This window comes from Pyrgilauda ruficollis, unplaced genomic scaffold (assembly GCF_017590135.1).
Source record: "Pyrgilauda ruficollis isolate IOZ18807 unplaced genomic scaffold, ASM1759013v1 scaffold30, whole genome shotgun sequence".
In the NCBI taxonomy this organism is placed as follows: Eukaryota; Metazoa; Chordata; class Aves; order Passeriformes; family Passeridae; genus Pyrgilauda; species Pyrgilauda ruficollis.
The window spans coordinates 4,747,860-4,761,839 of NW_024524378.1; the positions used below are offsets into that span (position 1 = coordinate 4,747,860).

General features: G+C 37.8%; 1 protein-coding gene across 1 annotated transcript in view; it reads right to left on the reverse strand.

Annotated features, from left to right (window-relative positions):
• Nucleotides 1-13,980, reverse strand: part of RP1 (RP1 axonemal microtubule associated) — a 163,494-nt gene that overhangs the window by 15,621 nt on the left and 133,893 nt on the right. Inside the window, exons 46-47 of the mRNA XM_041473763.1 lie at nucleotides 13,609-13,757; nucleotides 319-526 (exon numbers count right to left, since the gene is read on the reverse strand). Coding sequence (XP_041329697.1) covers nucleotides 319-526; nucleotides 13,609-13,757 — 357 coding nt within the window. The remainder of the gene's footprint in view (nucleotides 1-318; nucleotides 527-13,608; nucleotides 13,758-13,980) is intronic.

A 13,980-nucleotide genomic window follows, 5' to 3' on the forward strand; every position in this document is an offset into this window, starting at 1 on the left:
GAAGCTTAAAAATATTTTTCAGGTGTAGAAGTGCAACTTGGAGAGGTAAGAATTTGTAAAAAAGGAATAGGAAAAATTTCTTGGCATTTACACCTGTGAAAATCTGGAGTAGCAAAGCAGAAATTATCCTCTGGCAAATTGTGGTTATTAAATGGTACTAAAACACAAAGTGTTCAGACACACTAATTCCCTGTATAATGACAATGTTCTACTGGAATATTTTAAATCACAACTTGTTTGTAGAAGCAAATTGTATAGCTGCATTCTCCAGTTTGGCATGAATTTCTTAGCAGATGATAGTTTGAAGATAGTGTTGACCTGTGGCATCCAGAGTTACTGAGGCAGATCTTTTTCCATCACGTCTGTCTTTAAGCCATGTTTGAGCCATAAACAGTGTTTCTGCCCCTGAAGATGCTGACTCTTTCACAATAATCTTCTCCAGAAGCCAGTCAGAACCTCTCCCTTTTTCAACAACCATCCTTTGCAGAATACCAATATCTACTGCCTCCACTTGAAAAATATCCACCTAAAAAATTCAGAATCATATTCAGAAGTCATATGGAAACAGAATCATGTAAGCAATTTATCAGTGTATTTTGAAATATGAAAGTGAGAAGAATATCAGGATTTTTTTATTAACTCAATAAATATCAACAGAACCAGAGATGACAAATTTAACCATGCTAAATGGCTGCATTAAGAAGTATTTCTTCCCTTTGTGGTTCTGCAATTTACAGCTAAACCCCATCTTTGCCCACACAGATCTATCAGTTGCCTATGCTTGCTTAATGAGAAATTTTCCTTCCCAAAATTGATCTTTAATGATCTGCAAGGAATATATTTTAAACATATCTTACTCTCAACAAAATAGACCCCAAGGGCTATGAAATGAAATGCAGGGAATGAGAAGGGTAGAAACAGGCATCACAGAAGGAATCTCTAAAGAAAGAATGACAAACTTGGTACCAGATTTGGATTAACTTGTAGGATTAGTTTCAATATAAGTAATTGAATGGAAAGAAAAAATATTAAATAAAACTATGTTGAAGTAAGTTCTGCTATTCTTTATCAGTTAAAAACCCCATGATAATTTTACAATGCTTAGAACACTGAAGTGAAATTCCTAAAGAAAATTGTGGTATATCAGACATTCAACACTTTCACAATATGTGATTCTGGCTTTTTGTGAGCGTCACACTTATTTCCTGTTTCCTCAGTGGAAAAACAGACATTAAATTCTTGGCACAGAGACTTTCCACGTTTTTTTGCTTTATAGATTTATGAATCATCATCTCATTTCTACTGGGGTTTATAACTGTTAAATCTAGTGTTACTTGTGATGGCATTTCCAGCATGATTTAAAGATGCAAGGATGGTTTTGAAGGGAATAGGTAGCAATAATGAGGAAAACACTTGAGTCCTGAGAAGTCTTGAAGTCTTCCCAAAGTAATTCATGATGAAGTTGCTCTGCAAGAGCAACCCTTAAAGGTTTATGCAGATATGAAACAGAGAATAGCAGTTCTCTTGCTCCACCTCCATTCTTTCCTGAACAGGTTTTCCAGCTGAAGAACTGATGAAAGATTTGTGTCACAAAGATGAGCCTAACCAGCTTGCAACTTAATAAGACACAGCATAAGCTCAAATATTGAACTTAAAATTGCAGATAATATATAACATCTGCTTTAAAAAGGATCCCCAGAAACAGAAAAATTTTTAATTTGTTCTTCAACTTTTATTTCCCATTTTTCATTAATATCTGTACATCTGGATTTGAAAGTGTGTGTTTTTGTGAACCACACCTTTAACAGTGCCCTAAAAATAATAATCAACATGTTACTGATTACTCTATAACTTGTAGACAGAAAGGTCATGTTAGTCAAAAACTGCTATAATGTACCATCTAATCAACACATCTGCATTATCACTCTTAAGCTACCATGTGAAATGGGAAAATGAGACTATGATATTAAGGAAAAAATCTGAAAGAGGCACTTAAATAGCTGTACTTCCTCACAAGGAGTCAAGGTTATCAGCAGCTTAGTGAATCTAACAGCAGAGCAAATACATTGGAACAGCTGAAATTCTAGATGAAGTGCAGAACTGCAGGAAAAGAGGCTCCTTTTCATGTTTTCCTTAGCTAAATAAAAAAGTTAAGGTTTAGTGTCAACACAACCATTTTATTTTATTACCTATTGGACTAATTTGATGATTGAATACCGTTAATTTGAACTCTTGATTTACATTAATTGTGATATTAATTTGATCACTCCTTTATTCCAGCTTTAATTGGATTGGTAAAGTTATACCCTCATGCCTGAATAAAATGAATTTCTTACACTTATTAAATGAAATGTATTAAAAATACACTCAGTTAGGAGATGACTGAAAAACACAGACAACTAAAAACATACAGACCCCTGTATCTGTCAGTAAAAAAAAAATATTTTAAGTTCACAAAATGCAAAAATTTATACTAAAATTGCTGATAGTTCTTGCAAATGTTTATGCTTATAGGAAAGCATGATTGTTGAGGTTTAACCCCAGGCATTATCCAAGGCCTACAGAGCTGCTCGCTCACCCCCTCACCAGCAAGATCAAGGAGAGAACAAGAATAGTAACAGCTAGAAAATTCGTGGGTTGAAATAAAGTTTAATAGACAAAGAAACAGCCATGCACACAAGCAGAGCAAAACAAGGAATTGATTCAGTGCTTCCCATGGGCAGGCAGCTGTTCAACCATTTCCAGAAGAGCAGGGCCCCAGAATGTGCAGAGGTTACTTAGGAAGACAAATGCCATCACTCCAAATGTCCCCCTTCCTGCTTCTTCCCTGCCTTTCTATACTGAACAAGATGCCATAAGGTCTGGAATGTCCCTCTGGTCAGTTGGGGTCACCTGTCCTGGCTGTGTCTCCTCCCACCCTCCCACGCATCCCCAGCCCCTCACCAGTGGGGCAGCACAAAAAGCAGGAAAGGCCTTGGCTCTGTGCAAGCCCTGCTCAGTGATAACAGAAACATCTCCGTGTTATCAGCTCTGTGTTCAAAAACACAACCCCATACACCCACTGGGAAGAAAATTAATTCTACCCCAGCTGAAACAAGCAAAATTATTTTATTGGAAACACATGAGAAAGCTCTTGTCAGATATTTGTTAGAAGAATTTCTTTTTAAGAGAAAAGAGTTTTCCAGAGAATGACTAATTTAGTGGCATGATCATCAGCATCTCCAAAAAATCTGTTGTCAGTGATCCACCCTTGGAAAGGAGAGTTAGGAATATAGGAAAACTACAGACGATAATCTTCTGGCTTCTAGGCTTAGGCTGTCCTGAGAAGAATAATTGGATCTGACTTACACCAAGTTTGATGGTTAACAAACTTTTAGTACTTATTAACTTAGTGACTTAATTAATCAGGGACAGCATGTGCTATGGGTTATCCATGACCTGGAGGATCCAGCCACAGATAAAAGCAAGTTAAGTAAAGTTAAGACACATAAGGTTTTACACTTCCTTTTTCCTATGAAAATAAGATATATTTTGATGGAAAAAACATTTGTGAAAACTTTGATGTTTGGTTTCTGTTAGACACAGTATTTTAACATTTGTCAATGTGCCATTTTAAAGACCTCACCTTAGAGAATGTAAAATCTCAGAAATCCATGGACAAATCTGCAGACTATTCAAACTAATAAACTACAAGCTAAGGAACTATTAAATAGACTAGAAATTGTGTCATCTGGGGTAAACTCACCTCACAGACAAGACTACATTTTCTCTTTATGTGTACATTTGAAAATCTACACAGTGTAATGAGCTTTATTTTAGTCAAGAGACCAAAAAAGAACAGAGAAAGAGCAGCAACTGTAATTGTTAGAGCTAAAAACAATTGGCTAGAGATAATTTATTTGCTAAATTTAATTCACTTTTCTCCTCTCAAGCTGTCTGCAAACAGAGAGATTATGACGTATATTTCATTCTAATTTTATGAAATTCAATTATTATTAATAATTTAGCTAATAGCTTTGCAGATTCATCTGAAACCATGGATTAGGCATAAAATATTCTAAATACTCCAGTTGTTGACAGGTCTTGTATGTCACATGATACTCTATCTTTTATTTGACTTACAAATGGGGACCTTCAAAATTACTGGAGGGTTAATTCTTCTGCAAAAAGAGAAAGAGAGAGGAAGAAAATACACAGAACATAAGCAAACCTATAGAATATAAAATTTATCTTCATAATTTTCCCCTAGGGAAAAAAATGTTAATTGTTTTTTAGTTACTACTAGCAAATTAGATTTGAACTGAGAAGTCACCTTAAATATTGATAATAATACATATTGTCTAATTCAGCAGAGCCTATATTGAATTTTCTCAGAATAGCATTAAAACAATTTGTATGTATGTACAGCCCACTAAATTTTCTTAATTAACATTGCCTGGAGAAAGAAAGATATTCTCCCAGTCTGAGCAGCTAAGATTGACAATGGTAGAGTCATACATCCTCTGTGACCCAGAAGAGCTGCCCTAGCAAAACCAGAATTGGTACTTTTCATGCATCTTGGCTAAGAAAATAAGGAGTAAAAAATTCCTTTATAACAGTAATTCCAGCAATTCTTTCAGAATATTTAAAGTTTGGGGGTTTTTCTTAAATCCTTTTCATATTTTCTTCAAATTTTTTTTTTGTTTGTTTCGTTTTGTTTTGTTTTGTTTGTTTTTTTTTTTTTTTTCCCAGGGACCCACGTTGTGAGCCTTTTCTTTGAATCTATGACCCAGTTTATTATGACTTTATTCAGTACTCTTCTGTGACAGTGCTGGCAACATATCACTGTCTGCAGCAGCTGCAATAGCTCTTGTAACAGAAGAAGCATTTGAACAGTCACTGTGCAATATTTACCTTTATAAATGCCAATCATTTTACAGGCTCGGTATTGAGACTTGATGGTTGGTTAATGACGATATTCCCAGAAGAACTGAAAATGGCAAGTCAAGACACACCATATGCTTCATTTCATCAACCTGTATGCACAAGTGATTTCCCATACTGCTAATGTTAGTATCATTTTAATAGGCTTTTATTGGAAAAGGAGTCAGAATGTCTAGATAAAGGACCTTTTCTATTAAGCTTAGTGAACCTATTGATTTGCTGCCTGATTATTTTGATCTCACTTGTTAATCTGGAGAAACTGCACTGAAAACAAAGGAGCTTTAACACAGGTAGGCAAAATTAAGGTCCCCTGTAACACTGAGCCCAATCAGAAACAGTGTGTAAACATTCCTGGAAGGGGAGAAAAAAGAGAAAAATCACTTTTGCCCCTTCAGACTGTGGTCCTATGGGCTCTTCCAGTTGTGCTGAACAGAATCCCTCCACCCTGTCCCAAATGCTTGTCACATCACTACCTTCACTTAGATGGATGTTATCACCTTTTTAGTTGGGCCAGGACACCATAAAATAATCTCCAGCAAAATTTTATCGATGTAGACCAAGTGAAAAAGCCCAAATCACTAATGATATGAACTGCTTAAACTAAATAAACATTTGGACAGAGCAAATGTCACTGTGCCAGCAGACTTCAGAGGTGGAAATATTGGGTGGTAAACAGCAGTGATGACAAGCACTGGTAGCAATTCTGTCTTGGCTCACCTCAGTGGAAAGATGAACAGTGCCTCTGACTGTGCCCTCACTGCCTTGTAGTGTTCTGTATGCTTCTTTAAACATGCTTATTTAAAAACAGGAATTTTCATGCATCTGAAAAAGCCAACCCTAAATTTCCTTCTAGGCTCACATTTCTGCAAGTATGATTTTGTATTATGTTATCTCAGCTGTAAATTCATTGAAAAATTTTATCTCTGCATGAAAAAAGTAACATAGATTATAATGAATGAATCATTCAAAGTTTCTGATAACCCACATTTATCATAGTTTATCAGTCTTCAACAAGATTGGTGAAGAATCTGTAAAAGAATATGGGTAGAATATGGGTAGAAGAATATGGGTATATTTGGTATCCCCAAATATATTTGCCCTGCACTGATCTTATGTTAATAATCTTAGTATAACTGTAAAAATATCTTTTTGAAACAAGATTTCTATGCACAAAACAAAAACAGGAGTAAGAAAGAATAGGGGCATCTTGTAGTGATCAGTAGATATGAACATTCTGCTAACTAGGTAAAAACATTTCAATCAGACTTTAATATGAATTTAATAAAATGCAAAAGGATGCTACATAGATCAGTATCATCAGCCACATCCAAAGCTGCAATCATAAATTATATCAAACAAAAAAGATTTAAAAATCAAGCAAAACCAGCAACAAAACACAAACAAACATAAGACAGCCATCACTTTGGAGAGATTCAATCCCATCTGATGCAGCCTGATTGTTGGATTGATTGAATAACAGTCCAAGTTTGAGATCTAGTTTAACAGGCAAAGAAAATAGGATGAATGTAATTTTCTTCAACTTCAGAAATGCATATCATTGTATGATATTTTGATTAAGACACTATAATCAAATATAATAATGGGATAATAAAATGTCTAACTTGTATGTCTCCAAGTGCAGCTGTAAAAAGAGAATATTTTCAAGCACATCTCATTGCAGTGAGGCCAGTTAATAAGCTTATACTCTTTAGTATTTCTATGATTTATCTGGAAGAAAACAAGATTTCAAAGATTATGCAAATACAATCTCCAGTTATGACACTTGAAGTAGTAGGGTGCTAAATTGAAGAGTGCTCTGAAAAGATTTGTGAGAGTTAATAAATCACTGGAAAGCCTTCCTTTCAGTGAATCAAGCAGAATAATCTATTTAACTTGTCAAAGACATACTGATTTTCTTATTGTCATAAATACTGTCAGAGGCGGTAGAAATTTGGTGTAAGAGAGCTATCCAAGCTAGCAGTCAAAAGTGTGACAAAATTCAATTCCAAGAAGTTGAAGTTTGACAAATTTAGACAGAAAACAGTGTGAATCTCTAATATTTAAAAGAAAAAACAAGTATCCTTAAGCTTTGAAACAACTTTCAAACTTCATCGCTGCTAACCATTCATTTGGAGTTAGATATATTTTCTAAACTATTTAACTTGAACTGAATTTAATTTAGTTCTTGCTGCATTGAGGAAAATGATTGAATATTTTATTTCCTGAAAAAAGCATGCTTGTATTAACCATAACTATTTTAAGATTTTTTTAAAATAAATCAAGCTAATAAATTTAGCTGCATTTTATTTTAAAATTACCTTGTTTATCAAAACCCTGAAATGAACAGGGCATAAAATTCACTTACCCAACTTGGCCTATCTAAAATAAGTCTATATAATAAAACAATTTCCTTCAAAGAAAGCAGCAGGTACTTTCTGAGGTTAACTAATTTCATTTTAAGATAAATGTTCAAATGAAGAGAGAAGGTAACCAGAACTCTCTTTCTCCAGCATATGCTTAAGCCATCATGTTAGAACAAATGTGTACAGTACAGGCAAGTAAAACTAAGCAAAATGCATTTCTGCTTTAGAAATGTCACTTACATGATTTATTTTCAAGATCTATATAGGCAGAATGAAGTACTCCCCTCTTGCATTTAATTTTAACATTAATTAATTTTGCCCAGTTTTTAATTTTTTTGCAATAAATTTTACGTGGTGTCTCACCCTACAAGAATATGTCAGGAAACCAAAATTAATTATTCACACAGCTCTAAACATTGGCCAGTGCTGTATAGACAAGCTGGGTGATTGCAATGGGGTGTTCTGACTCTGTCCCTTATAAATCTCTCACTGACTGTAACCAATGACTGGAAAATGCCATCCTGGAGGTATCAATGAGAACTGCATGACTCAGGCATTTGCCATTGTCTCCTAGGATTTTATAAAGCTTTAATAATGTTCTTTCTTTCTGTGTTTCTCCTCACAGTTTCTGACAACCTTTACCAGCCTTTCCTTCACTATGATGGTACTCCATATTTTCCTAGTTCCCTCTGATTAATCCTTCTGCTCAAATGGATTTAAACATGGTGTAACCAAAAGTAGCAGTCAAGTGGCCAAGGTAAGCCACTCCAGCTCTGGCACAATCAGCAGCTGAGCGTTGCAGCGTGGCACACGGGGCATCTTCCCAAAGGAACCTGGGGGTAGCAGAGAGAGCCCCCAGGAGCCCACAGCTCGAGCCACAGCAGGTGACAGGACATAAGGCCAGAACCAATGGTGGCCAAGCTCCCCCCATGTACAGAAGAAGCCCTGAGGGAGTGCAAGCAACCAGGAGTGCCACAAACAGAGCCGGCAAAGGCTGAGGGAAAAGTTGAGGTACTTACTGCTGTCTTTGCCTCAGTCTCTTAATAGCAAGACCAGTTGATCTTCCAGCCCCTTGAGGGGTGAAACAGAGACAGGGAGCAGAATGAAGCCCCAACAATCCAAGGGAAAGGACCAGCAACCTGCTACAGCACAGAGACACACATATGTGTCTGGATAAGATTCACCAAAGGGTACCTAGGGAGCTGGCAGAAGTGTTCTCCAAACCTCTTTCCATCATTTACAAGCAGTCCCAGCTAACTGGACAGGTCCCAATTGACTGGAAATTAGCAAATGTAATATCTATTTACAAGGGTCAGAAAGAGGATCCAGGGAACTACAGGCCTGACCTACGTGCCAGGGAAGGTCATGGTGCAGATCACCTCGACTACCATCACACAGCACGCACAAGACAGTCAGGGGATCAGGCTCAGCCATCATGGTTTTATGAAAGGCAGGTCCTGCTTGACCAACCTGATCTCCTTCTATGGCATTAGTGAATGAAGGAAAGGCTGTGAAATTTGTTAAAATGGACTTTAAGAAAGCCTTTGATACAATTTCCCACAACATTTTCCTGGAGAAAGTGTCTGCTCATGGCTTCAGTAGGTGCACTTTTCTATGGGTAAAATCTGACTGGATGGCCAGGCCCAGAGAGTGGTGGTGAATGGAGTTAAATCCAGCTGCTGGCTGGTCACTACTGGTGTTCCCCAGGGCTCAGCAGTGGGGCCAGTCCTGTTTAAAATCTTTACTAGTGATTTGGATGAGGGGATCAAGGGCACCCTCAGTCAGTTTGTGGATACCACCAAGTTGGGTGAGAGTGTTGATCTGCTGGAGAGCAGAAAGGCTCTGCAAAGGGATCTGGACAGGCTGGATCAAAAGGCCAAGGCCAACTGCACGAGATACAGTGAGACCAAATGCCAGGTTTTGCACTGGGGTCTCAAAACCCCATGCAATGCTACAGGACTGGGCAAGAGTGGCTGGAAAACTGCCTGGTAGAAAAGGACTTGGAGACTCTGGCTGACAGCTGCTGAACATGAGCCAGTGTGTCCAGGTGGCCAAGGCAGCCAAAGGCATCCCGGCGTGTATCAGAGATAGGGTGGCCAGCAGGACCAGGGCAGTGATTGTCCCCCTGTACTCAGCACTGATGAGGTCACACCTTGAATTCTGTGTTCAGTTTTGGGCCCCTCTCTACAAGAAAGACATTGAGGTGTTGGAGCAAGTCCAGAGAATGGCAATGAAGCTGGTGAAGAGTGGCTGGAAAACTGCCTGGTAGAAAAGGACTTGGAGACTCTGGCTGACAGCTGCTGAACATGAGCCAGTGTGTCCAGGTGGCCAAGGCAGCCAAAGGCATCCCGGCGTGTATCAGAGATAGGGTGGCCAGCAGGACCAGGGCAGTGATTGTCCCCCTGTACTCAGCACTGATGAGGTCACACCTTGAATTCTGTGTTCAGTTTTGGGCCCCTCTCTACAAGAAAGACATTGAGGTGTTGGAGCAAGTCCAGAGAATGGCAATGAAGCTGGTGAAGAGTCTGGAGCAGAAATCCTATGAGGAGAAGCTGATAGAACTGGGGGTGTTTAGCCTGGATAACAGGAGGCTCAGGGAGACCTGATTGCTTTCTATAACTGCCTGAAAGGAGGAAGGCTGGAGGGGAGGTTGGCTGCAACCAGGTTGGGGTTGGTCTCTTCTCCCAGGTAACAAGACACAGCATAAGAGAAAATTACTTTGAGTTGCACCAGGGGAGGTTTAGGTTGGATATTTGGAAAAATTTCTTCAATTAAATTGTTGTCAATAATTGGAACAGGCTGCCCAGGGAAACATGCAGTCAAGGACATGGTTCAGTGGTGGACTTAGCAGTGCTGGGTCAACAGCTGGACTTGATCTTAAAGGTCTCTTCCAACCCAAAAAATTCTATGATTCTGTGATGACCAGATTGATTTAGTGTTCATTTCTCTATAACAGTGACTTGGCCAACAGCCTGCTGCTGTGATTAATACATTTGGATCAATGACATTTGGCACCTATTTAATCATTATGTCAGGCATGCCTTCCATAAGAGAAGGTTTATCTGCAGTCACAAAATAGCAGCACTGTCAGTGTGGTGGGATGTGGACATCACTGGCTTCCTACTTGTGACCCCAGGACACTGCCCCACATTGTGATTCTTCTTAGTGTATCCTGGCACACATGGACTTTTTGGCAATTTTTTTTCTTTTTAATTGTCAGTGCTTGATCTGTGAGTACTGAAACTGAGCACCAACAGTCACCTCTCACTGAAAATTTTTGTATGTGCTACAGTTACCATGGCACCAACCTGAGGAGCTGATGTCTAAATATAGGGCAGGATAAAGAATATATCTTTTCAAATACTAATAGAATGAAGCAAAAATTGTCAGAGAATTTAGTGCTTCTATAAAGTGGAATACTTAAAATACTGGCCAATTTCATAAAACCTAGATTAAAATACTTAAATATCAGTCATAACATATTCAGTGTATTTTGCTGGTTTTGATGGAACTGATCTGAAAAAAAACACATTCTCAAAGAGGAAATTTTTGGGTAACTCACAGCCATATGACAGAGCATACAGCAAGTCTATCAAAGGCCATCTAAAGAAGCATCAAGAATGACATTTGCTGAAAAAACATTACGTGTCAGAAGAAACATGGAGATACTGTAAGGATTTTAGACAACTGGGTCCTGGTTTTCACAGAGTGTCTGAACTGAGTATACTTGGTTCAAGAAAATCCTCATAAGCGGGTAACATGTATCAGGCTTAAACTGACTCACGAAGCATGAATAAATACCATTAGGATTTCATGAAAGCTGCACTGCATGATGTGTGCTGAGATTGAGTTGTCTGTCCTCACAGCTTTTAGGAGAACATCAAACAAGGCATCAATGTCATAGCAATTTGAAGGACTATGGTTCTTGCAGGACAAGTCCTCACACTATTTTGAATGAGTAGATCACCAGAGGCTCAGCTCTCAATGGTGACAGCGCTGCCCTCTCAGGGGTGAGCTACAGGGCCTTACTGGTGAATTAATGATATCATGCACATTACTTCTCCTACAAGTTCTCTGATGGTCTCACAGGTGTAAGGACTTTGGAAAGGCACAAAGCAACTTTTCAGATATAAGATGCTAATTCACTCTTTTACTATCATGTAACTTAGCTCATGAAAATAAAAAATGTGTTAAATGAGAGAAGAAGATCTCCAATCCACTGCAAACTTTGCTGAATATTTAAACATTTCTATGTATTTCTGCATAGCTAAACTGTTGCTTGTAACAGCCCTGACATTCTGTGAGACTAACACCATATTTTGATGTGATTTCAAACAGAAAACACTGTTCCAGTTCACTAGCTCTTGCTGTATAGTCAGGGGAAAAATTATTGCAAGGAAAAGCACATTTTAAAATGTCAGAACAACTGTTAAGATTCCGAATGCAAATTCTGCCTGTTATACTCCAAATCCCCTAAACCACCAAGTGCAGAATCTCTGACTGCAGGGGTGCTTGGCACAATATGTGATTGGGCTGGTGCAGAAAGAGACATTCTACACTTGAGAGTCTTTTTGGAGATTATTTTTAAAGGGAAGAAAACATTGGGAAATTTCCAAAACATATAATGAAGAAATACTGCTGCACAGGCAGGAGTCTTTCTTGCAGAGTAATTTTATACTTTTCAATTAACCAAATACCTTTATTTTCACAGAACAATGGATGAATCAAGATTTGTATGTGTTTCTCTATTACTTATCCACAAACAATCTTTTAGAGCCCTAAAATCCTCCTGTGCTGATATCTACATTTAGAAATATAAGGATACTGTGTTATATTCACACACTGCTCCTATAAAATGTCAAATAAATAATGAAGAGATGGCAACATGCCAGATCTGCATCTTACTCTGTAAGAGAGAAAAATTCTGAGCTAAACTGAAGTAGATGCTAATACTATAAAACTACCCTTCAGGTTATAAATCTTTGTGTCTCACTTCTGCTTTCTTAGTCAACATTTCTAGATGTGTATCCCTGGTCTCTCTTCATTAAAAACTACCAGACTAGAAATCAGATTACTCACTTGTGGGACTATGATTTAAGGAGGAATCTAGTAAAACTTATATTAAACTAACTTTACTTTATGAGAACAAAAGGACTGCGGCTCTAAAATTCAGTTAAATCAGCTTATCAGTAAACCATAACCTGAACTTCAGCATTAGCGAAGACAAATCTGACTTTATCAAAACTGAGTAGCTTTATCCACAGTATTTAATCCCTTAAAAATAAAGATTTAAACTCTCCAACTTTTCTTATGAATAAGTATTTCAAGTAGCTGAAATCCAGAAATATAGTACCCACTTTCAATTCCCACTGAATTGATGAGGCTAGGAGTAGCCTGGAGCTGAGCTCCTCCTAATCACACATACCATGTCTCTGCTTTGGTTATCAGTCTAGACTGATTTTAAGCTTGTATCCTTAGAGAAACTCTCATTTTTTTGGCAGACAGCACCAACAGAAGAAAATAACTTACTGGTTGCAAGACACTGGTGGATATTTTTCTAAACTTCAACTATTCCAACTTCAACTATTCCAACCAAGTCTTCTGTAACAGATATTTGTTTTAGAATCTTTAAAAAATTGTTTCAATCCTCAAATTTGTTTTCAAAAAAGAACCAGAGTAAATACAAGCATTTTGTTTATTCCATGTTCAAAATATCTCGTAATCTTTTCAGCTGAAAATTTCACTCCCTCTGTCCACAGCCTCAGATGAGCAAAAGGTTTTACGTCAAAGACATGCATTTTTCTGTAAATCTACCCACGCTTCTGCAGCACATTCAGTACCTAAATTCCCTCCAATTTCTGCTTATCCTGCAGCAATATTGGGCTTTGACTGGTCTATATCTGTGAGCTACAAGCCTCACTCCCACACAGTGAATGAGAGACCCTCCCGGTACACCAAAGAAAACTATGGAGGGTAGTTCTGACAGTCTGGAGAGAGAGCAAGAGTCAGACTGAAGGGTAGACAGCAGAAATCAGGGAAAGGTGCCATAGTCAGACAAGTAGCATGGGCAGAAAAGAGGTATTAAAATTTGAATGTAGAAGTGAATATAAAAGCACTTGTATAGTCAATTTATTAGTGTCAGTGTTGCTAGCATCAGCTGCATAAGGATTGGTATTTCCCACGTAAGGTTGAGATATTGATAGACAAACAATCACAGAGTGTTGTAAGATGGACTTTATAGACTTCCCTATTCCCACTAAATCCACAGTAATTAGACTGTGTTCTAAAAGTGAAAAATAACTTGCAGAACTTATAAGTATACCTTTCCTTTAATGAAATTTTCGCCTCCTTTTCTGATTAACTTTCTTCTGCCAGTATCTCCCAAGGAGCCTTGCAGCATGACGTACACATCTGCATCTGTTCCTGACTCAGGGATAGCTCCCGTGGTGATGTAGAGAACATAGATTTTCACTGTGGGGAAAAAGAGAGCAAAGGTTTCCCAAACCTAAACCAGTTAATATATGTTATTTCATAAATTACTTCTATTATATTTTCATTTTTCATCCTATCTGGAGTGATCAGAGGACCATAACATAGTGTACTGCTTGGAAAAGCACATAGATGTATTGTAATTAGAATTTAAGGGTAACTATTATAAAGAATAACAAGCTAAATAATTTGAGTGGGCCTGAAA